The 24398-nt window shown below is 39.7% G+C and overlaps 1 protein-coding gene across 1 annotated transcript in view; it reads left to right on the forward strand.

The window, feature by feature from the left end:
* The window catches only part of cbl (Cbl proto-oncogene, E3 ubiquitin protein ligase), a 32834-nt gene that overhangs the window by 1757 nt on the left and 6679 nt on the right, over positions 1-24398 (forward strand). Inside the window, exons 2-10 of the mRNA XM_035622293.2 lie at positions 2947-3194; positions 15214-15360; positions 16319-16475; positions 18522-18643; positions 20018-20155; positions 20951-21038; positions 21928-22059; positions 22226-22444; positions 23793-23927. Of these exons, the coding sequence (XP_035478186.2) occupies positions 2947-3194; positions 15214-15360; positions 16319-16475; positions 18522-18643; positions 20018-20155; positions 20951-21038; positions 21928-22059; positions 22226-22444; positions 23793-23927 (1386 nt within the window). The remainder of the gene's footprint in view (positions 1-2946; positions 3195-15213; positions 15361-16318; positions 16476-18521; positions 18644-20017; positions 20156-20950; positions 21039-21927; positions 22060-22225; positions 22445-23792; positions 23928-24398) is intronic.

Raw genomic sequence — 24398 nt, forward strand, 5'->3', positions numbered from 1 at the left:
ACATTGTCGACTCTGACCTTTTGTGTAGCACAGTCACTGCTGTGTCTAAAACATAGCTTTAATTTACCAAATAAAATTCTGAGGGTACTTTCAATGTGGTCTCATATAGTTATGATATTTTAAGGAAGAAAAATGGCTCATCCAGTTGCACAAAAAAACCATTATGTATATTGTGAAATTCAAAAACTTATGGGAAGTGAACAAATAGTTTAGAGGGAAAAAAATATGTTTTCCAGGAACATTCTTTGAGCTCTGAAGTAAAAGGGAGCACAATGTTGCTTGTTAATGTCGAACAAAACTGAAAGCAGGGCCAACTTGTCTTCAAGCTGGTCAACCTTGAAACAACTTGATGGTTAAAAAGTACCAGGTCCAGGCCAGGTCTGGAATCAGCCAGGAGAGAGTTACATCTTTAGAGAAGAGAGAAAACGATGAGTGGAATGCAGTTTAGCTTGGAGGCACTCAACATTTTACTTCAAGGAGGTATCCTTGATATACACTGACGTACGAGAGTACTCAGTTCGCATGCATGTACATGTGCTTGGCTGAGGTCCGGGTACAAGTGTTGGTGTGGTAGATGATAATGTTAGAGGTATAACCTTGGCAACAGTATTATCTGGTCTCAGACAGACATAATGAAATGAAAGCATCGGAGGGCGCGATGTATACCCTACGTTGCATATAGGTTACTATATATATACTATATATACTATATTTGTCCCGCCACAGTTTCATAGTCACATCTCACATCACAGTCAAAACTGACCACCAGCAGCGCCGTGAGAAAGCCTGCCTTTGTCTGAATATTATTTTCTTAATTTCAAATAAAACATTGTCTCTTATCCAGTTATTAACCACAAGCAAATTATGTAAAATACATGAAGGTATAAAGGATACTATTCTTTCAGTGCGCTGCCTACTGTATATTTGAGGTTGAGGTTGTTCCAATTCACCTTTAGGCTCTTCTTTCTCTTTCAGTCACATTTTAGGTTTGGTAATTATTTAAATCGTTTAAATCGTCTGGTCATTGCCAATTTGATCTAGTCAGTCTAATGCTGAATGCAGTATGGATCATCCTTATGACTAATATATTGATAAAAAATAGTTTTCTAGTTAAATTTCCTGGTGCTTAAAGCATCCATATGAGTTTTTTTTTGTAGTATCCAACCCATTAATGCTTCTATGCAGCCTGGTGTTTGTTAAAAACTATGGATTTTTATGGATTTTCAATTTTTAAATATAAAAGTTTAATACAACAGGGAAACTAAAATTAGACAGGGCTACAACTAATGAATGATTTCATTATTCGCCATTTTGAAGAGCAGACAATCCCAAGGAATCATTTTTTTAAATAAAAAAAAATCTTTATCAATCAGCAGAATGGCAGTCAAGAAATTTAGAAGAACTGATGAACTATATGAAACAAATAGATGTTGACTACTGATATAGTTTGACTTTTTAAAAAGTCCCGTCTGTGGGATTTCAAGCATTTTTTATGCTTTAAAAGTACAATAGTTTCTATGTTAATGATAATTAAAAAAAGTGATGTTTTTCCAAACTTCCTTTTTTTTATAAACTGACTGAAGTCCTTTTGAAGTGTCATTTTCCCATAATGACAAACAAATGGCTTCCAAAAAGAGGGAAGGGAAATTCAAACCGACATTCTTGTAATGCAGCTCCTGGCATATTTCTTCTCGGACATGATTGGTCTACCAAAGAATGAGCCATGTCCTGTTGTTGACATGCAATTGTTTGGTCATTAATGAAGCCAGGAGCCTAGCTCCATATCAGCGCTGGTTCAAATCAGGACACGAGACCCCTGGATGCTTGAATAGAAGTGTCGGTTTTTCCGCTAGTGCCTTAAACATGACTCCAGTGAACACCGTCCTTCTCCAGTGAATCTCTGCTTTTTAATGGTCAACAAAGTGATTTAGATGCAGTGTAGCGGTACAGTGAGATGGTTGAGGAAAGGTTGAACATTACTAAGGATCAAACATTTCCCATTGTCTGACTATTGGCAGGGGAGGTTTAGATGTACATGTTGTATAAAGCCATGCAGAGAGGACTAGCCCCCTGATCACACATTACAGAATTCTCCCTCCTTTTCTGTCAGTGATTTATCTTTGTCAAGCTGTTTGACTTGAGTTTGTTTTTGTATTATATTTTGTGACATGTCACTGTAGTTAAAGCTCATTTTCACATAGTCAGTTCTTCAGCTGCTCAGGAGTTATTAGTCATACTCAATTGTTGGACAGAGAGTTTGTTTTTAAGGCAGAAGTGAATATAAGATGTGCAGACAATTAAAATGGGGAAGTGTAAACATAACAGCTTCTCTAAAAATAAGTTGCAAGCATTCTTTTGCATGCCCAGAAAAATATGTCTGTGTAAATTAAAAAGAAATGGAGACAATTTGCTTCACAGTGAGAACAGAAACTGTGCTTTGATGGATGCAAGTATGCTGTCCCCCTCTTTCACCTCCATCTTTTTTTTGTGTCGATACATATGTGACAGTGGTAAAATAAACCCTGATGCTGTAAGGGATTAACTTTGTGTATTCCATTATATACTGTAATGTGCAGACTTGCCACAGACTGAAAGCTCCATGCTTGACAGGGCTTTTAGGGGCCTTTCTTACGGTCTTCAAATTTGTTGGCATTTTCTATTCAGCATGTCTTGCATCTGTGCTCACGGACCATATTGTGCACTAAAGATAAGTGCTTTAATACAGAAAAGAGCTGTTCCAAGCAAAGCTCCTTCTAACTAATGCACAAAATGAACATGAATAGTGACACTTTTTTTCTCTGTCACTCTCCGTTAACCCCTCTCTCACCACTGTCTTTCTAACACATCCTTGGTCGTGATCTTTTTCCTCCTCTGCCTTCCCTCTCCCACACACCAAATGACTGTTACTGTATCTCATCTTCCCCCTCACATCCTCTCTTTCTGCAGGTGGTGCGCCTGTGCCAAAACCCCAAATTGGCTCTGAAGAACAGCCCCCCCTACATCCTCGATCTGCTGCCAGACACCTACCAGCACCTGCGCACCATCTTGTCACGCTACGAGGGCAAAATGGAGACACTGGGGGACAACGAGTACTTCCGGGTCTTCATGGAGAACCTGACAAAGAAAACCAAGCAGACCATCAGCTTGTTCAAGGAGGGCAAAGAACGCATGTATGAGGAAAACTCTCAACCCAGGTGAGTAAAGTGGATTAAAGTATGGTATCTGGCTTATAATTAACTGACTGATATGATTCTACAGTTGAATTGCGTTAAAAATAGTTCCAATTGGTTTCTCTGTTCTCTTCTCAAACCGCATTCCTGTTGAGCCCGTCTGAATCAGGTGGATTTCACGTGTGCATTTTTTATAATGCAGCCGTTCATTCTGAATAATTATGACAGCAAGGCACAGAGAACAACTCCACCCATTCCCAACCCCCATGCTGGTTATAGCTCAAGATGTGTGAAAACAGGAGAGAGGTGTTGTGGTTGGCTCATGTGATCAAATGCGGTCAGAATGTGCTTAATCTACACCTGGTCGCCTGCCTGTCACTTTTGTGCCTTTTTAATCTCTACCATCTACTTCAACATTTTCTTTTCTTGTATGAGTCTTACTGTAATGGTTTCTTTTTTTGAGAGCACACAGTGGCTCCTTCTCTATGGTTTTCATTCAGAAATTTGAGATATTCCTCCTGTTTCCATTGTTTAAAAAAACACACGGAGAAAGGGAGACCTTTTGAAGATGAAAGATACCACTGAAGACCTCAAAGACAAAATGGAGCTTTTTTAAATTGCCGTTTTTAATGAGTAGGTTCTCTGAGGTGATGACTATTAGGAAGAAGCTGATTTTACCTCCAGTGTTTATATAACTACAGATGCCCATTGGTTCACTGTACAAATGCTTTCAGACATAGCTGTAACAGGCATCATATACAGTGTGTATTTAAATGGATGGCCTTCATTAGGTTTCTCAAGGGAGTGTTTATAAAAGATAAGCACCTATATCAAATATTATCCCAGGAAGGACTCTCTTCAGAACTATCTCTGAATAAGTTGTGTCTCTTGCTGCCATTTAACAATATGACTTGCAAAAGACTTTTAAAAACCCTTTGTGTTGTCTAGACAGCCTTTTATGTCTGGCTGCTGTATGTTGCTGCTGTCTGCTGGAGCTTTTGAATTGGTCTGACGGACAATGACACTGAGCGGATGTGGATAAGGGTGGACAGAATCCATTGCCTGAGGGGAGGATTTAATAGCAATATAAAGACACGAAATATGGTTCATTCACATGCCAAGTGTAGTTTTATTATTGTTATTATTATACATATTTTCTAATCTAGGTTAAAATTTTAAATAACTTCTTTAACAAACCTGATCAGCTTTGTGTATTACTGAGTCGTTCTGCTGGCAATCTCCCCTTCCTACTTTTACTTTTCGCACTCGCAACGACCGTTAGGCCTGTACTGCGAGCTCACATGATTACACACCCATGATGGCACTGCCGCACCTGCATTTATGTACATTGATGGAGTAATGGCATAAAATAACCAAAATATACCTTTAACTGAAATGGTTTTATTTATACCCTGATCATATCGGGTTTGCACAAGGTTCAGGAGTGTACCCTCATAGAGATCAGTAATTTAGTACACATAATTGTTTGTGTGAGATAAATACTTTTATTAGAATCCCAAGTAGGTGCATGAATTATGGTTATGTACAGAATATGCTGCACAACCGTGTTAATGCATAGCCTAACAGGATTAACTAGTAACTATTTGGTTTGGCTTGTAACAATCACTTCACCATTGGACACCAGGCTTCACTCTGTTTCATACCAGCCCCAATAACCTGCGGTAGTTATGTTGCATTGTGTATATTAATGAACCATGTGAAAATTTCAGCGTCAGCTGGTCGAGCAGCTAAAATAAGAGTGACCACAGCCAAGTGTGACCTGTGGACCTGACCCAGGTCAGCAAATCATTGTAGACAGAGTCTCAACCTTGCAGCAATATATACAATACTTTTTGGTGATGCAGTGTATCGTTGAAAATCCTAGTCTCAAGTAAAGGGTTTTTTGGTTTTTTTTAGTTTGGTTTTTTTTACACCTGAATTATTTTATGGTTTTATTTAGCCAGTCCTAAGTGATACATCCTCATGTCGTTGCTCAGTTCCTCTATGAGGCTGATAGTTCTCATCTACCATGATGTTAATCTTGCACACAGAAAAAAACCCCACTAAGGCAACCGGAAAGAAGAGGAAGCTTCTATCTCGACAACCTCTGTATGTACCACGACAAAGGTGTTTTTAGTCACTTTGACCACGTCTGTTTGAAACTTATTTTCGTCATCACTAAATTGCACTAAGAGGCTGTGCTGAAACAAATTCTTGGTTAAAGCAGAGGAAACACACACACACAAACACACACACACACACACAGTAGCCAGACATGACACACAAAGACTGCTATTGTCTGTGTGGAGATGGCAGTGGCAGGGACACTAACCAATGGGTATCAGCCCACTTAAGAATGCTATAGAATTTACCAATGACGTTGAGCCACTAGAGAGACTAGTATGTGGTTAGGCCCCAGCCGAACGCCGCACATGGCTCTGACTGAAAAGTCGAAGTGTAAGCATAAGGATAATCTGCCTGAATGCAGAAAAAAAATTGTTGGATGAAGCTCTGCTTTCACATCATCCTTCAACCCGAATTATATTATAAGACTACTGACACTTATTGACACTTATTTCCACCTCTGCAACTTTTGTTGGCATTAGTATAGTTATTCTGTCAAATGATGATGATTGGGACTCTGCCATGTCTTAATAGCTATTTTCAAGTCGGAGTGAAAGATCCCAGTGTCACGTGAGGCCGGAATGCAGTGTGGGTGGATGTGCTATATTGTTGTGTTGTACAGACTTCTCCACGTTGTCTTCCCCAAGGGATTAAATACACTAATTTTCTAGCCCTCGCTTGCTTATGAATCACACAGATTATATAGGTTTAGAGATGTGGACTTGATGTAGTTCAGTATAACCCTATAACAGTCTGATAAGCTTGGAGGTGTAATAAGGTATTTACAGTACTTGTATATACTGAGAGAGGAGGGAAAAGAAATTAATACATTTTGGAGAGAGTGTATGAAAATGAGTCTCTTGTGAGCGAGACTTGGAAATGAACAGTAACGGCACATGTTCCGTCAGAATCAACACAACACAGTCAGCACTTCCTCCTTGTTTGTTTCACTTACTTCCTCTTCTGGCTTACACAGCACAGCAGACATTTTCTGGGCTTTGAGTTGACAATGACCAAGAATGTGTTGGTTTTATTCAAAACTTTTTTTTTCACCCCTTTGTGTGAACATGTTATAATTTGATTAGTAAATAATTTGATAATCAATCGTTTGATTTTCAAACAACATTTACAGATTTTTCTTCTTTTCTCTGTTTCATATTGTAAACTAAATATCTTCAGTTCTTATTTGGAGGAAACATGAAATATGAAGACATCACCTTGGCCAAATATGTGTATTTTTCAAATTTTCTGGCCTTTTTTATATTTGATTAATTCAAAGCTAAGCAGCAGGATACTCAGGGATTAAAATAATCATTCATCACAGCCAAAACTGTTTCACATCCAGGATACGACATTTTAAGGGATTCCGCTAAGAATACTTTTTATATCAATTAAAAAATATATTTCTCAATTTAATTGATCAACTGTTATAACTAATAACATTTACTAGATACATTTTATTGTTCTATAAATATTTATATGAATGAGTCCAAGAAGATATTATCGAATTCCATTTGTCCAACTAAGCGTCTAAAATCCAAAGATAGTGTTTTGACTAGCATATATTATGACTGTAGACAGGTTCACACAAAGCGATTACTGGCAGGCTTTTAGTTATTGCTGTGCCACTTGTCTAAGCCATGTAGGAGAAAAGTTTGACTTTAACTGAAGAGTGATTTGTAAGTGCGACCTCTTTGTCTTCGTTCTGTGTTGAGAAGAAAAGTGCACAGCCCTTCTGAGTATCTTCTTGGTTTCAACACAGCCGCTTTGTTGCCATGTTCATTTATTTACTCCTGGTCTGACAGGAAACCTTTATGTTACACATTACACACTCCCCTGAGCAGAGTAATACAGTAGAGGGCTTGATCAATGTGTCCTTTAACTTCCCTCTAACCGGATACGGCTTTGACCTCGCTGTGAGGGACTGTTTGATCATCTTCATGGGGCTAAGCTGCCTTTGTATCCTGACCACCATCGATAGGTCCAGCTGCTCACAGGAAGTGGTGGGCTTAGAGGCTCCAGGGTGATGCATTTGCACTGTGGGAAAGACTACGCTGCAAAAAGTGATAAACCTGGTAGCCTAATGATATGTTGTGCATCGTGTTTGTAGTATGGGTGTATATCTTTTTATGGTCTAATTTGTCTCATATCTTATCTTTACACACCTTAGCTGTAGCTCATTAAAAGCATTATGGCTGTTGGCTTTGTTTTAAAGCCTTATAGGCATGTTTCACTGAGTGCTGCTGGGTGGTGCCACGATTTTCATATCCAGAATTTTAGGTTCTGGCTAAACTGGCTTCTCACAATGTTGTACACACGCACACTCTGCTACATACAGATGTAAAACAGTTAGTTGGTAAAATGATCGCCAAAAAAATTCTGTAACTGTCTGAATCCAAGACAAAATGCAGTACAAACGTCCACAATCTTGTTTTTGCAATGCAGGTTGATGGAACTGCTGTCATTGCTTGGCTAAAATAACAAAAAAAAACATTTTTGTTTCACCGTTAACACTTCAAACATACTTCCCAAAAATGTAGATAAAGCTTTGTGTGTATATATTAAACATTACACCTATTTTATTGTCTTCCAACTGCGTGTGTCACATGACTGTCAGCAGTGTGTGAACCTTAATGTTAGAAATCAAGGTCTGAACCGAACCAGACCTTTAGTTATAGCCTCTCAGTTGTGAATGTGAATTTGCTGCTTGTCTCTGCATTATATCATTGAAAACTCATTATCTTTGCATTTCAAACTGTTGCTCGGACAAAACAGAAGAAGTCACACTTTTCTGACATTTTCAAGACAAACTGATTACTCATCAGTTAAATGAGACATTAATAGACAGAATAACTGATAATGAACACATTGGTTAGTTGCAGTCCTACACACATAATTTAGCCTGACACAAACACTACCAACCTTTCGTCTAAACTTGCTTCCATCATAACTACCTTCCTTTACTGACAGCATATCGCTCCAATCCCTTGCACAATAGAAAAATGCATTCCAGACATGCTTCTGTGCTATTGTTACAATGGTTGGTAGGAACAACTTCCTCTAACTTCAACTCATTCAGCCTTCTCTGCAGCTCAACTACTGTTCAGGCTTCAGTAGCAGGTGTCTTGAAAAACCTTTCACTCCACAATGATTTGGATCAATTTCTCGTTACTCATCACGACACCATCCAGTTACCTTTTTAAGTTGTTAAAAGATTAAGTGCACAATCAAAATCATTTTAAAATTAATAATCAAATGAAACCTTCCAATATCTTTATCATCACCAAACGTTTGTCATTTTGAGATTGTTTATACTACACACCATGTTTATTTTAATTCGTGGTTCAGACAAGGACAAAGCTGGCCAAAGCAATTTTTTTGGATCCTTATCTGAAGCATTATAATGGAGGTGAAGCATGTACGCTTTGCATGGGGCCTTCCTTTCTAGTGGGTTGTAACAGGTGCTTGACGCTGTTATGTTTTAATTCCATGACATTGTTGGTGGCTGCCGTTGCTACTTCTCACACCTGGCTTTCTGTGCATTTGTGTTTTTGCATAATTCTCGGTTTTGTTGCACAGGTCACATGTTGTCAATGTTATCAAAGCTGTATAAAGAAAGATCATAGCAGGACATGTGCTCTGCGGATGTTTACTGTAAAGTGCTTCTATGCTGACAATGACTGATGTAGGCAGGCCTTTGTGGACAGAGAAAAACATGTCATTTTATGGTACAGTACCTCTGGTATTTACAAATGTCATTTGCACTCATCCCTGTTTTGGTTTACCCCATCCTCTTCTGTAAATGTGCCTGTTTTGTAAATGTGTACATTTCTGGGTACACTGCTCCTGACTTGGACTATCTGAAAACCCATGATCTTTTCACTGCAGCTAAAACACTGGAGGAAAGGTCTGAGACTGTGGTACTGGATGGAGCCATGAGTAAACGCAGTGGTGCATTACTGGTGTTCAAATTGATAACAGGAGAAAAAGTTTGCATGAATATCAATTATTCCTGTGTTATCAGCTAAGTTTAGTTTAACGATATCGCTACTTCCACTCCTACACGTTTTAATAACAGAAAAATACACTCGTGGGTTGTTTGATAATGAAAAATTAAACCTGTCGCTAAATTTAGACATGGACCATTTCATGCATGTAAAGTTCACAGTGTAGTAATGGGAAATATGCACCACTGAATTGTTGATTGTCTGTTATCAGAAAGGTTTTAAGATCCCAGAGTATCCAGAGACTGGTCTGCTGCATGTGTTTCATGTTTGGTTTAGGATTGGGTTGGACCAGAACGTCTTTGTTTCCCCACAGTATCCCTTGCTATCAAACTTGGAAAACGTGTTCCCGTGGAAGTGAAACCACATCTTGTGTAGTTTTGCTACATCATTTTTCTAAGCCACTTATCTGTGGTTTGCTTTTTGAGATGAAATACGGGAGAAAAGTGTTTCCTCTCTGCACTGCCACACCAAGGAATCTTAGTGGGGATGTAGTCAGTTGTGATGGAGATGTGAGTAAAGTAAAGAGAGCTGTTAGTGGTTAGCAAAGTAGAATGGAAAACACAGTTCACACTTTAGAGGCTGCAAGGTTTTCTATTATAATTACATTTGCCTACACTTAGACAGAGCGAGCAATGAAAGTGCGGCTACCTTAAATATATATATATATATATATACACACACACACACATACATACATAAACAACAAATAGCAGAGCATCATGGTTATTTTTGTTGCTGTGGTATCACTGAGCAGCCGACTGATAGTGATTAAGATAAGATTCCTTTATTCATCCTACAACAGGGAAATTCGGATGTCACTGCAACAAAGTGGATAGCAGAATATTGGGGTGAAGGAGCCGGTCACTGAAGGAGCTGCTTAGGTCAGAGACAATGTCCTGCATGGGGTGGGAGTCGTCTCCATCACTGATGATAGTTTTGCTGTCATCCTCCTCTCTCCCACCACCTGCACTTTGTCCAAAAGAGCAATTAGCATGATGCAGCCCACTAGCTTCTCTGCCCTTCAAGGTACAGCACTTGCTGGTTGTACCACACACAGATTATATTCACAGAACTGCATTGAGAGGATCACAGAACTTTAAAAAAAGTTTTTAAGAGTTTAAAACCCCCTTGAACTGTCTAGAATGGTGAGTTCTGTAAATGAGATTAAATAAATATAAAAATGCAAATTTTGAGAAATTGGTCTGGATTATGGGATTATGCACAGGAGCGCGGCTGTTTTTTTATATTTAGAAATTTGTTTAATGAAGCTCTGTGTGTGTGTGTGTGTCTGTGTGTGTGTCTGTGTGTCTGTCTGTCTGTCTGTCTGTCTGTCTGTCTGTCTTTCTTTCTTTCTTTCTTTCTAGTTTCCTGATGGACATCTGGAATGAATCCAGTTCCAGAGAGTTCGATTCATAAAGTGATGACTAGAGCAGAATAGAAAGCCAGAATTTTAAACAAATAAGCCACTGTGTTTCTCAGACAACACTTGCATTTATTTATTTTTTGTGTATGACACTGGATTTAAAGGTGACTCTCTTAGCATCTGGTATACATCTTTCTGATATTTTACGCCATGGAAGTTTTATGTTTTATGCCAGGAGGTCATCAAGATTGTGTCATCGAAAGTCAACCCAACAGTCCAAAAGCAAACGATTTTGAATAATGGGAGATCAAGAAAAGCCGCTTCTCACATTTCTCCAAGTGTAGTTATCCTCAAAGTACTTAGAAGTGATGTAGTTTAATTCATATTATAAACAGCTTTTGGTAGTTTTGTCTCCGGGCTAGGTTCGTGCCTGAGCGGCATTTTTCCTGAAAGCGTTGTGCAGAAAAGATAATACAGCTGCATGATGATATTACAGCTACTTGTGACAAACAGACAGACTCTCTTTCTGTAAGGTTGACCCTTGCTGGCTGTGCTGCGGTGCATTAGCGCAGTGCGGTGCTGGCTGGCTAGCTATGCTACTTTATCACAGCCAGCAGGAAACAGGAAGGGAGCAGCCAGCTGCAAGGTCAGAGGTCAATCTGCAGCATGAGGGGGATGGTGGACAAAAAGCTAGTGTTCAGAAAAAAAAAGGTTTGGCTTTTTGTTGTGGTTATAGTTAGGAATGATGGAGGGATGGAAAATGCAAAACTTTCTAGACATATGACAATCTACAGTAGGTCACCAAGCCATTACCTATATGTCTGAAGTCCACTTGTTAGTGGTGGCAAAGCAGTTTGAGTAGCTGTAACAGTTGTAGTTGGAGGCTATTGGAGCGTATTGAAGCATAGAGAGGGACATGGATGGACTGAAATGCTAAAACAGATATCCGCTTATTCTGCTTTTTACTATTAGATCGGAACCTTTATCTTTAGAGTTTCAAAATAGAATGGAGCCTGCTTTTGGAATCGCTGACTCTGTCATAGAGACAAAAGACACAACGCAGACTCATTCACTGGTCAAATCCCAGGCCACAGACGAGCTGTACCAGCCCGTGAATCTGATGCCAGTCAGACCAGTGTTCGCTTTCTTCATTATGAGTAATGGGGGCCTGGCTAAAATGAGTTTTCGAGTGTTGACACAACTAAATAATAACCAATGATAAAATGTTTGTTTCTTAGCTTAACTTTGTGTCAAATGAATGTAGAATGCAGGACGGCTTGTAGCAATTCATTCTAGTCTTTTGAGCTTTTTATCCTCTTACTTTGACCAAAGCAGGGCCCTCAAGTTAATTTTGCTCTGTTTATAGTTATGCAAAACCAAGCCAAGGTGTCTGCTTGAGGTTTTCTGCCCCTATAAATTGATTGTTGTGGCCTGAGCTGAGACAGGTAGTTCATTAATCAATTACTTGATGGAAAATAACATCAATTATCTTTGATACAATGCTTATTGTTTAAAGATTTGATGATTATGATGATGACTAGACTAGAATCCAAGAAATATAAATGGACAGCTTTTTACATTTTGTCCACCATCCAATCGATCAATAATGAAAGTAACCGCTAGTTGCGGCCCTCATCACAGTTTTGTTTTACTGTTACTGTTTTTTCTTGCTTAAAATGGTGGGAAATAGTAGCTCACAGTTTTGTGTTTTGCTTTATTAATCAAGGCTTCCCCCCAGGTCATACACACTAAATCCAGTCATTGTCTTTGTATCTGTACATTAATTCAGTCATACAACTCCTACAAGCACCTTTTTAAAACGCTGAACTCAACATAACCTCAGTTTTCTCAGCTTAGAAAGAATGCCTGACTGTTTGCATTTTTTCTCTAAACTTTGCTTTGCATTCATTCTGAACTCATGTTTAGATCACAGTGTGTTTGGCTGAACTGAGTAGCAGTTGTTCAATGTAACTCCACTTCACAGAGCTAGAGCATACTGACAGTTGCTCATAGAAAATGTTTATGCTGACAAGGAACCAGTTGCCTTTGGAATACATGTATAATCCAGCCAAGCATTAGTCTCTTCTGATCACAGAATTTCAGTGAATATTGTGCCTGCAGAAATTGTGGCACTAAGTGGGAGTGTTCAAACATATCATTAGCATTTGCCGGTGAATTAGAAATGATGTGGTTGTACAGTGTAATGTCAGTTACAAAGAGTGGATAAGTGTGTTCATAACAGTCAGTTAACCTAGATGTGGAAAAGAAAGCTTTGAGTAAGAAGAGATTAATTCCACTCATTAATGAGAGAGGGAGGGAGAGAGAGAGGGAGGGAGAGAGAGAGAGGGAGGGAGGGACGGAGGGAGGGAGGGACGGAGGGAGGGAGAGAGAGAGAGAGGGAGAGACGGAGGGAGAGAGAGAGGGAGAGACGGAGGGAACAACTGTCTTCATATGATTACACTGTAGATGAAGGAGGAGCAGGAGGGGGGCTGTTGTAAGTAAGATAAAAGCACAGTGTATGGAGAGGTGGGGCAGAGAATGGACGAGGCTGCAGTAGGCCAGTGAGTCTGGCCGAGAAACGGGAGGGCGGCCACCTGCTGAGATGATAGCTGCTGAAGGAAACACACAGAAATGCAGTTTCACATATGCCTGCTTATTCCCGGTAATACTGGAAAGTGTTCACGATTATGGCTTCAAAGGATATGCCGAGAGTAGTCCATGGTCTTTTTTTCTACTTTGCATCACTGACGAGGGCAGCCCTGACTTCAAAGACACAGAATTGATGCGTCAAGTCCTTGCTGTAGATTTTAAGTGGGCAGTGCAGTTGAAGGGATTAGATGTCAAGCTACAAATGTTCACTTTTTGAGGATCATTTACTACAGAGAGCATATAAATACAACTCTTTATCACAGGTTTTTCGAGTGTTTCTAAGCTTATCATCCTAACAAGCACTGTTTTATTTTGGCAGGGTCTCAACATAAACTAATATTATTCATCCATCTTCAGTCACTGTCCTCTTTCCTCATTCAGTCTGTCCACTCCCCCCGTCGCTCCACTCATAGGGTGTGTTGTAGTGTGGGGCAGCTGCAGCGTAGCCGCACTTTCATTGCTCGCTCTCTCTCTCTCTCATGCATGTCAATTCACCCTGCCCAACAGCCAAGCACAATCTCACTCTGTGCTGCCTCGTAAATCATGGCTTTCTCAGCATATCGCTTGCAATGTGGTGATGGGGGTGCCGGGGCTTTCTCTCATTTCCTAGTGTCCTTTTCTCTCACTTTTGTCCACAATTATACTCTCCTTCGGCTTTATTCTAACTGATTTCCTCTTCTCTGTGGTTGCTAATCGCACTTCTGCAACTGGTACTGGAGCTGTACACAAGGATGTACCACCCTCTACATTTCTGTCACATACGTGTATGTGTGACCTTTACCAGTGTCATGTTGTCTATATGGACCTTTGACTATTTCTGTATTGCTGTAGCATCTAAGGACTATCTCAGTGTGAGAAAACACCAAGCAGAAACCCTTGAGTAAAAGTTTACTCTTGAGCCTCTTCTGGTTTTTTTTACTAACTGTAACAGTTTGTTCTTATAAAAGTGTGCAGTCTACATTCAAATTATGTGTTTGTTTGTTTTTAAAGATGAGGCTCAGCATTCGTGTTGCCTCCTCACGTGTGTATCACAACTAGTCGGAAGGTTCATTGAGTTTGCCTTTTGAAAAAATAAGTAAAAACAAATTAAGGCTTAACAATCTAATTGAATGATGTAAAGCACATGGTGCTAAAGGTTGCTGTGCTAGGTGCATGGTTCAAAAGGGGTTGTACTTTCACTAATCATGGGTGTGTTTCGGGAGTTACATGCAGCAATGGCCCATTCCCTTGAAAATCCAGTCGTGCGTACACCTTGGTGCATTGGTATTATTAATTGCAGCTTTTCCAGATAGTACGTGAATATTTTTTTTGTATGAATTTCTTCATATGGTATTTTTATATTTCACTAACTGCCAACAGTTAAGCTTTGATCAAACTGTTGAGACCACAATGTTGTGTGCAGCTGGACAATGACCCTCCATTATCATGTTAACCAGCTCGATGCAGGTAAAATAAACTTGTGGCTAGAAGTTAACACAGGCATGGTCTGGACATATTTCCAAAGCTACCAGAGCAACAAGACTAAAGTGAACTCAGAGAACAGTGTCATCATTTTGGAAAGTTAGATGACAGTTGTGTCAAAAGTAAATCTGTACTGGAAAAAATGAAAGAAGATGGATGTAATGAAAATTTGCGCAAGGCGAGAGGGTTTTATGTTTAACTACAATCGTCCTTTCTTTCTGCTTATGTGTTCCTTAGACACATGTAGCTTCACTTGTTTTCATCACCAACCGCTGTTACTAGGTGTGTGTTTATTGGCCAGTGAACTGTCAAGGGATCTTTCTTTCACCTGTGCTCCATTAACATTAGCCATATTTTGGAAAGCAATAACCAATGTTGCTTTTGAAGCTGAGAACGATGTGAAATCTCACCCACTGCCCTCTACTCTTGACTTCCACAGGCGGAACCTCACAAAGCTGTCGTTGATCTTCAGCCACATGTTGGCTGAGCTGAAAGCCATTTTCCCCAATGGTCTGTTTCAAGGTGACAACTTCCGCATCACCAAGGCAGACGCTGCAGAGTTCTGGAGGCGTGCCTTCTGCGATAAGTGAGTCAAAATTAGTTATTATTTTACACAGAATATTATATTTCTTTAGTGGATCCTCACTAGAATCCCAGAGCCCTTTGGGGTCCCCTAAAGAGTGTTCCCAAGAATTCGGTGCTTAATTTGAAGCTACTACAATAAGAGTAGTAGCTCTCAGTCTCCTTGCTCTTCTTTCAGAGAAGTAACAAACTTTACTGTCTATAACTATCTCATCTGAGGCAAATGTTGGGTTATTGAATATGTCTGTTGACTCAAACGTATCTTTGCAGGTCCTTGATATGTAAATGTGGGAACACGTACTATACTGTCAGACACAAGTTGGATTGAAACTGAACGCAGTACAAAAACAAACCAGCCATGTGGAACTACAGTGACATTTTAATTGCTGGGTCTCCCAATACCACATAATAATAGATTAATTTCTACTATTTATCATATGAATGTGTGGTCTATATATCTTACTTCTAATGTAGGAATTTGCCTAAACCTATGACCACCACATTGGAAAGCTAAGTTCTGTATTTTGCTAACGTTGTTCTGAGTGCATCAAAAGTTATCCAGTGGCTCATTCTCTAAATGATCACATCAGGTCAGCTTACATGACCACTGGCCCTCAAAGCTCTTTTTGTAAGTACTTAAATAGTGTGTTAACAAATGACATTTCTTTGTCATGAATAAACCATTATATTTTCTTTCTTCTTGACAGAAAATTCAGTTAATTTGTGTATTTAGAGGTTTTGCTGGTTTATTAGATTGCACGCAAGAATCATTTAACACAGTAACAAAGTTACCCAAAGTTAAAAACAAGAGTGTCGCCACACCTTCATGAAACTAGGGAAAACCACAATGCAGCATGGCTGTAGTCCACAGTCAACACTCATTATTTATGATGTTTGATGATGATTTCAGTTTTTGCAAGGGAATGTCATCATCTATTTTGTTTTTGTTTGGTTTGTTTCAGGACCATCGTGCCTTGGAAGGTCTTCCGTCAGTCTCTGCACGAGTTTCATCCAATCAGCTCCGGACTGGAGGCCATGGCCCTAAAATCCACTATAGACCTCACCTGCAACGACTACATCTCTGTTTTTGAGTTTGACATCTTCACAAGGCTATTTCAGGTAGAGAAAACACACACACACACACACACAAACAGACACACTGCTGATAACACTGCACCTTTTCTCCCTGTGTTATCATTTACTTGTGAGTTAATTTAAAAAAGAAATGTGCAAGGAATTAGAGGGACAGATGCAAAAGTCTAATTCATAGCCGTCTGTTAGCCTTATTGAAGGAAAAAAAAATAATTTGAGCAGCACATAATGCACTTAAACTAAAATGCCATGTTTTTTTCAGCTAACGCGATCAACTTCCTAGCAGGATGTTCACACTCGCTAACTTACACACACTGTCAGATGGTCCTGAAGTTGAAACTCTCATCCTGCTCACACAATTCAGATAGAAATGTTTGAAAGTTATTTATTTTGTCCGATGGGCTCCTAGCACAACCATTTCCGGGTTCCACTTGGTACTGCCGTCCGTTTGGCTCTATAAGCTGATCGGTAACGAAGTGTCTGCTGCTGACCTTCGCATGAGAGGTGACGGATAAATGATCCCGACGTACATTTACCAACCATCGTCTTCTTAGGTCGGGATGCGTCGGAAACCCATGAAAACTTAGTACGCCATTAAATTTCGATGACGCCGAACAAAGTGGCACAGAGCAGTGCTCTTCATCTGTTTTTGAAAATGTCCTGTTTTGGCCATTTTCCTGCGCACACGTGACAAAACTCTGAATATTTATGTATCTTCTTTTTTCTAGTTTTACAATTCAATGTTGTCATCCTGATTTACCTGCTGTTTACACTCACTTCCTGGCTCTTGAAAGGGATATAAAAAAGGAAGGGGGGAGCAGAGAGCTCATCTAAGCATGTTGTATCAGCATTGTAATTAATACAGTATGAAATGAAAACCAGCTCGATAAAAACTGAACTTTAGAGCATCTCATAGGTAAACCTAATTCACTGTTTTAATCTGCATAATTTAATCTAATATGCATGAGTGTTTGTTATTTCCTCCTCTAGCAGTATTATCCCTGGCTGCTCGTGTGCAGGGCACCAAAAGGCTTAATGAATCCTATACAGATTATAGACAGTTCCTATGACACACCCTTCGGATAGAAATACCTCCTCTAAATGCCCTTAAACTCAGAAGAGGAAGTTAGCATGTGACCATTTTAAGCTTTCTCCTTGATATGCTGCACTGTGGTTTTTTTATTACATTAAGGGGCCTTTAAATGTCTTGTTTCATGCAGTATCTTTAGGGTGAATGTTTTGCTGGTGATTAGGAACCCATATTTTTGAGTTTGCTTGCTCTACTCAGTTTAGTACAAACGGAGCCACTGTCTAGGGTTAACTGAAGTACAGTGAATGGATGTTACATTACTAAGCACAATTTTATTCTCTAACGCAGCTAATCGGTAATCACATTATACTGAAGGGTATAAGAGAGATGAGAGTCCCGCAGAGGAGACTGTTTTGACTTGTCATTTCCTGTGTGCAAAAAGTATAAATGACAGAGGGACTGACCCATTCCATCCCTCTGTCATTCACCTTATAAAAAAAGGTTTGATTTTTTTTTTCATATTAATTGTTGTATCGTTATAATCACGCCTAGACCTCTGCAGCCCATTTTCTGTATAGTGTTAATTCTGCTTACTTTCAGACAACATACAGACTAGTGAGAGCAATGCACAACCTCATACTCACTGCTATGATTTATGTAGTTTTTATTTTTAAGTTTTCACCACTTACTGTTGGGGTGACTTGACTTGATTTGGGCCAAGTGGTCTTTAAAGAAAGAAGGTTGTCCTTTGCCTGCTTTGTATGGAGTAAGTTAATCAGTCTGCTACTGCCAGTGTCCATATAATCGTGCTCATCCTGTCACTCCAGATGGTAACATATGAGTTGTTGTTTATTTAAGTGTTGCAAATTCATACTTACATTGCTTGACCCAGATTAAAATTGCTATTGTAAATCACACTAATGTTTTTGCTGCATCTGTGATGCAGTACACTTATGCCATTACTCTCCTTACACTGTTATAGCTTTGTCGAGTTACACATCAGATGAGTCACTCTCTTCTCTATTTCTCGTGTGTGTGTGTAGCCTTGGTCGTCCCTGCTGCGAAACTGGAACAGCTTGGCAGTTACTCACCCGGGGTACATGGCCTTCCTCACCTACGATGAGGTCAAAGCACGGCTACAGAAGTTCATTCACAAGCCTGGGAGGTGAGAAATACAAAGACTTGATTGTGTACATATGACACATGGACACACGACCGATGATACGACCTCTTCCTGGTCCGACCGCAGCGTTAAATGCGTTACTGCACATTTTTGAACACAGTACTTATCTGAATTGGCTCTGCCCTCAAAGTCAATTCACATTGACATTTCAGTAGCATGTGTGTGGGGCAGTGTGAGCAACACAATTTTATTTCCATTTTTGGAACTTAAAGAGACACATGATGTAACTATGTTCATGTGTTTCCACAGGCCACAGTACATTTCACTTTAGCTGTCACGGCCTGTTTTTACCCCTGCTTATGAGATCATGTATGTGTATTTTAATGGGTGTGAGTGTGTAATGTACATAGTCCTAGCACTCACTCTGCACAATAACACACGCAAATAAGTGTGTGTGTGTGTGTGTGTGTGTGTGTGTGTGTGTGTGTGTGTGTGTGTGTGTGTGTGTGTGTGTGTGTGTGTGTGTGTGTGTGTGTGTGTGTGTGTGTGTGTGTGTGTGTGTGTGTGTGTGTGTGTGTGTGTGTGTGTGTGTGTGTGTGTGTGTGTGTGTGTGCGCCACACTGCAGTGGTACTGGTACCTAGCATCAATGGTCTTATTGTACACTGAAAGCTGATGTCACTGTTTAGGCCTGGCCCGTGTACGGCCATGTTGACATCTGAGCTGTTGTTGGCCGATTTGAGTGCAGGCTTTGGACACTATAAATTACAGCTCGCTGTCAGGAGTGATCTCTTTGTATAATGGGTACTACACAATACTTTTTACATGTGCAATATCTCCAAACTCGCTTTCCTGTCAGGAAATTTTGTGTCATCTGCGATCGATTAATGTGATGCTTACTCACCAGTGGTCTAAATCTTGACCGGAAAGCCTTTAACAAAAACAGGCTGCTTTGCACAGGTAGTCAATAACCCCTAGAGCTGCATTTGGTAATTTCCTGATACAAATTTGTACATGCCTACAAATTTGTACATGCATACAAATAAGCAGCCAGGAAATGTAAGATACTGAAGCGAGGGGCTCATGTCTTAACCATTCTTACATTTCCACTCTGTCTGAATCATTGGCACAGCTGTGCTTTTACTTATTTTTTTTTTTAATCTTTTATTCAATTACTTCACATTCTATTGCTTTTACTCAACTGTATTTTATTATTCCTGTTTCCACCTGATTCTGTTACCCTTTCCTTAATATGTGCAAACCATTTTAGGGAGTCTTCTTCAGCCAGCTCAGTACATCTACCCCATTTATGTGTCACTTGCATGTATAATGTATAACCCATGCTTTGTTTATAGTTCCTATTATTTGATCACTTTTTCAGTGTAACAGTGTGACCCTTTCTTGTGTCCATCTCCCAGTTACATCTTCCGTCTGAGTTGTACCCGGCTGGGCCAGTGGGCGATCGGTTATGTGACTGCAGATGGAAACATACTGCAAACCATTCCTCACAATAAACCCCTCTTCCAAGCCCTCATAGACGGCTTCAGGGAAGGATTGTAAGTCCATTGGCATTTTGTTTGGCACACTTATATTTGTCATTGTCTTGAGGTTTAATTCTGGAACTCTGATCCGCCATTTTGTGGCTGGTACTTGGTCTTCATTTTGAAGCAATTTTAATAACTGGTCTGTAAGTCAAACTTCCTGTCATATGCAGGTCTCTTTTTGTCATTTCTCTTTTTTATCTCATCTACCCAGAAAGCATACATTGCACGATACATATGCATGATAAGCAGATCTGTTTTGCATCTCACATTTGCATTTGCATTTGCCTTTCAGCCTTTAACAAATCTAGCTGTATCATATTGCTTTTTTCCCATAATTCTGGTACTACTTAACCAGAATGTAACTGTTGGTGTCTAATATACAGCTCAGTCAGTGGTTTAAGTGGATGGAGTGAAACTCCTTGTCTTGTGCCAGCGTTTATTCTTTTATTTAATGAAAGCAATGGTTGGCCTGTCCCAACCTGTAATCAAGTGCTGATCTAAACTGGGGAAGCCTATACAGTATATCGCCTGCATCCACAAAACATTTATCAAATGGTTATTACAGCATCTGACCCATTGTGAAATATTCACATACTGAACATGCATCAAGTCAGTGATGATATTAAAACATGTTGCTATATTGCATTAATAGATGGAACAGATGTATTTATTGCCGCAGCCTTTTGGTTTGTATGTAGTATAAGCATACCAACTAATAATGATGATTACCCTTTGAAGGAAAATGCCGGTGGAAATGACCACAGTTACTTAATGGGAATTTCTCTGTTTGTGCCTCTGCTTCTCCAGCTATTTATTCCCGGACGGCCGGACCCAAAACCCTGACCTGACAGGACTTTGTGAGCCTTCGCCTCAAGACCACATCAAAGTCACACAGGTCAGAGAAGTGTGCTTCCTCAATCTTTTGTATCTTATACATATACTGTCAGTCTTTGGCATTTTATTGTAAAGTTCAAATGTTGTTTTGTTTTTAGGTTTTTTTGCACAAACACATAAGGAAAGGAAATAACCTCATTACCTTGAGTTAGTCAAACTACAGTAGCTGAGTAAGGAATATATTTAAACAAATAGCCTTTAATGTCTTAATAAAAATGTTTCTAATAAACTGAACTAAATAATTTGTTGCACCGTTTAAATGAACAGGGCTACCGAGAAATGCAGAGAAGACGACAGTGAACGGAAATGTGCAGTACTATAAACTTTTCATACATGATACATAATATTTTTAAACAGGATGTTGGCTTTAATGTTGAGTCGTCTTCTTTTAAGAGTGTGACAGTTAACCTCAAGTAAATTGTCAGTACATGACTCTGAGCCAAGTGTAAATAAAGTTAAAAAAGAACACTGCATTTCAGAAATGTTACAGTTAAAGCAAACTGGACTTTTGTTAGTTCAGGCTTTCTCCATTATTGATTCTCACAGGAAACCCATATCTCTCCTCCAGTTTTTCACACTGTCGTCATCACATTGAAGAGCTCATGTTAAATAAGCACGATACATAGCTGTATTTTTTGTAATATCTTAAGAAGAACATCCATGCTGCTGTAAACGGTCTCATAACATGATCGGCTTACATTTCTGCTCAGTTTTTTATTTATGAAAAGATTTGTTTTGCTCAAGTACAGGACTGAAACTAAAAACACGCCCCCGCATTTTGACTTTGCTCCAGATTCTTCTCAGCTCTTTGGACACGATCTGAGGTGTTGTGAGTATCATGAGCTTTTTAAGAACTGAGAGCTCATATTTATCTCATTTCTTCCCCCCAGGAGCAATATGAGCTGTACTGTGAGATGGGCTCCACTTTCCAGCTGTGTAAGATCTGTGCCGAGAATGACAAGGATGTGAAGATCGAGCCCTGCGGCCATCTCATGTGCACCTCTTGTCTCACTGCCTGGCAGGTACGAGAGTGGGTGGGTGGATGCAAGGGGGGCTGTGTGGGTTGGTTTCTCAGAGTTAAGTGTCATAACTTATACCTGATGAGAGGAGAGCTCACTGTTGAAGTGCACTTCTGTACAGACATAACCGGCTCTGATATCTTTGTTACTGCATCTGCCTGTGTTACAGGAATCCGAAGGTCAGGGAACGGGATGTCCCTTCTGTCGCTGTGAGATTAAGGGTACAGAGCCCATCGTCGTGGATCCTTTTGACCCCAAGGACAACAGTGGTGGCTCCTGCAGGGGCACATTTGGGGCTGAGGGTGCACCATCACCCAGCTATGACGATGATGATGATGACAGACTTGAAGACCCCCACCCGATGATGAGCAAACTGGCGTGTACAAAGGTAAGACTGTGGAAAGACCTTGACTTAATTGAGGCTAAATTGGATCTCGGATGACTCAAAGTTTCCATTTTATGACACTGTGTGAGCTATTCTGGTATTTCCCACTGATAAAACACAATGAGGCACTTGGTTTAGTTGGTTTGATGTCCTCCTCTCTTCTCTGTTTTTCTGAGACCCATCTCTGTACTGATGAAACACTCCCCGGCTTGCCCTTTTCACTTTTTGTGCACTTCAAGCTCACAGCTCATATCTAAAGTCTTTCATCTCCATCTTTCATGGTGCCAAGGCAGCAGCTTTTTGTGCCTCCGAGTGTTTTGATATGTGGGTCATTCTCCTATCCTACATCTTTTATGTGCCTCTGGAGAAGCTATGTGTGCATTAGTCTGCTTATAGAGTAGGTGAATACCTGAGATCACACACACTTTGATGTGGTCCCAGGAATTTCTTGGGCTTTGTTTTGCTTACCTGTCTCATTCTTGACTACTGGCATTTCTTTTAATGTACTTGTACGCTTTAAAAGTACTTGGCTGTTCTTTTTTCTTTTTTTGTTACTTTGAAGTGTTTCATGTTTAACAAAACCAAATTAGTATTATTTCTTTTTGAAAAACAGGGGAAAATCCTGCAAATGGAGTGTGCAGTAAAAAGTTTTACAATTAATGCATTGTATTTTACTTTATACACTCAGTTGCCACTTCATTATCTTCTCATGTCAAATCTAACACGCTACAGTAATTATACAAATTCTACCTTTACAAAGATACTATTTGGTTTTGATTGACACTGTCAAAATGTGCATTTTACAGTGGTGTTAAACTGTACTTTATTGTGTGGTGTTTTTAATGCCACCCAGTACCACGGCACCAATAACCACAGCCTTAGTGATATTTTAGTTATTATTGACTACTCTCTGTTATAAACTTGTGCATATTTGAGTTTGCATAAGTTTGAATGCCCAACTCAAAATGTGGGCAATTAGAGACAAGAAATACAAAGAGTGCTTGTATTGCAGTCTTGTTCTTTTTCTATATTGAACAGTAAGAATTTAACAAATGCCACATACAATGTAAAATATTGTTATTGCATAACATTGTGGTCTAAACCTATATAGATAACATTAGCCCAAGAAATCAGATATGTACTATAGTGTTATGTATTCTTTGTAATCCATACACAACATGGCTTGGCTTGTATAAAAACGCGGTGTGGGTGATATTAGCTGCATTTTATCTTGGCAGCAGCTTCTTATCATGTTTATCATGTACAGAGCAAAAGCTGATTGTTGTAAAATGCTTCTCGTTTAGCAGAATTTGATCATGTGTCGTGCTCTGCTGTCGTAAATGTGACCCAGGTGGAGCGGCCCCCGTCACCCATGTCCATGGCTCCTCAGTCCTCTCTTCCCCCTGTGCCGCCCAGACTAGACCTGCTACCACCACACAGACCTCCCAACCCCTCTGGTGCCTCCAGCCCTGGGGTCACCACTAAGGTAATTGAGAACACTCAACCAACGAAAACGCCTCATTTAGGCAAGAGAGAAACATTAAAATAATGTGCTCCTCGATATGTGGATGAATTCTCCAGTTTACTCTGCGTCAAAAAATAGTACTGTCGTTGGAAAACAAAGAGAATTTGTTGAATTTCTTTTCTTCGTTTCTTATTAAATAGATGGAAGTCAAAGATAATTTTGATGCAAAGTCCACTGCAGCACTTGAGATATCTTTTGTGACAGATGCCATTTCACCCCTTTAATTTGGTTGCTTCAGTCGTCTCACAACCCCCAGATAAACTACTCAAATATTCTGCTTTGCTTAATAGCTTGACTTATGGTGCATCAACATACACAGTGGAGCAGAGAGCAAAACCAGACGAAGATGCAAGAATAATTTCACGTAGCTCTGTTATTGTAATTATGCTGACTCTTATTTCTCCCTTTGCACAATTCAGGTGTTGAAATTAA

This window comes from Scophthalmus maximus, chromosome 11, assembly GCF_022379125.1.
Source record: "Scophthalmus maximus strain ysfricsl-2021 chromosome 11, ASM2237912v1, whole genome shotgun sequence".
Classification (NCBI taxonomy): Eukaryota; Metazoa; Chordata; class Actinopteri; order Pleuronectiformes; family Scophthalmidae; genus Scophthalmus; species Scophthalmus maximus.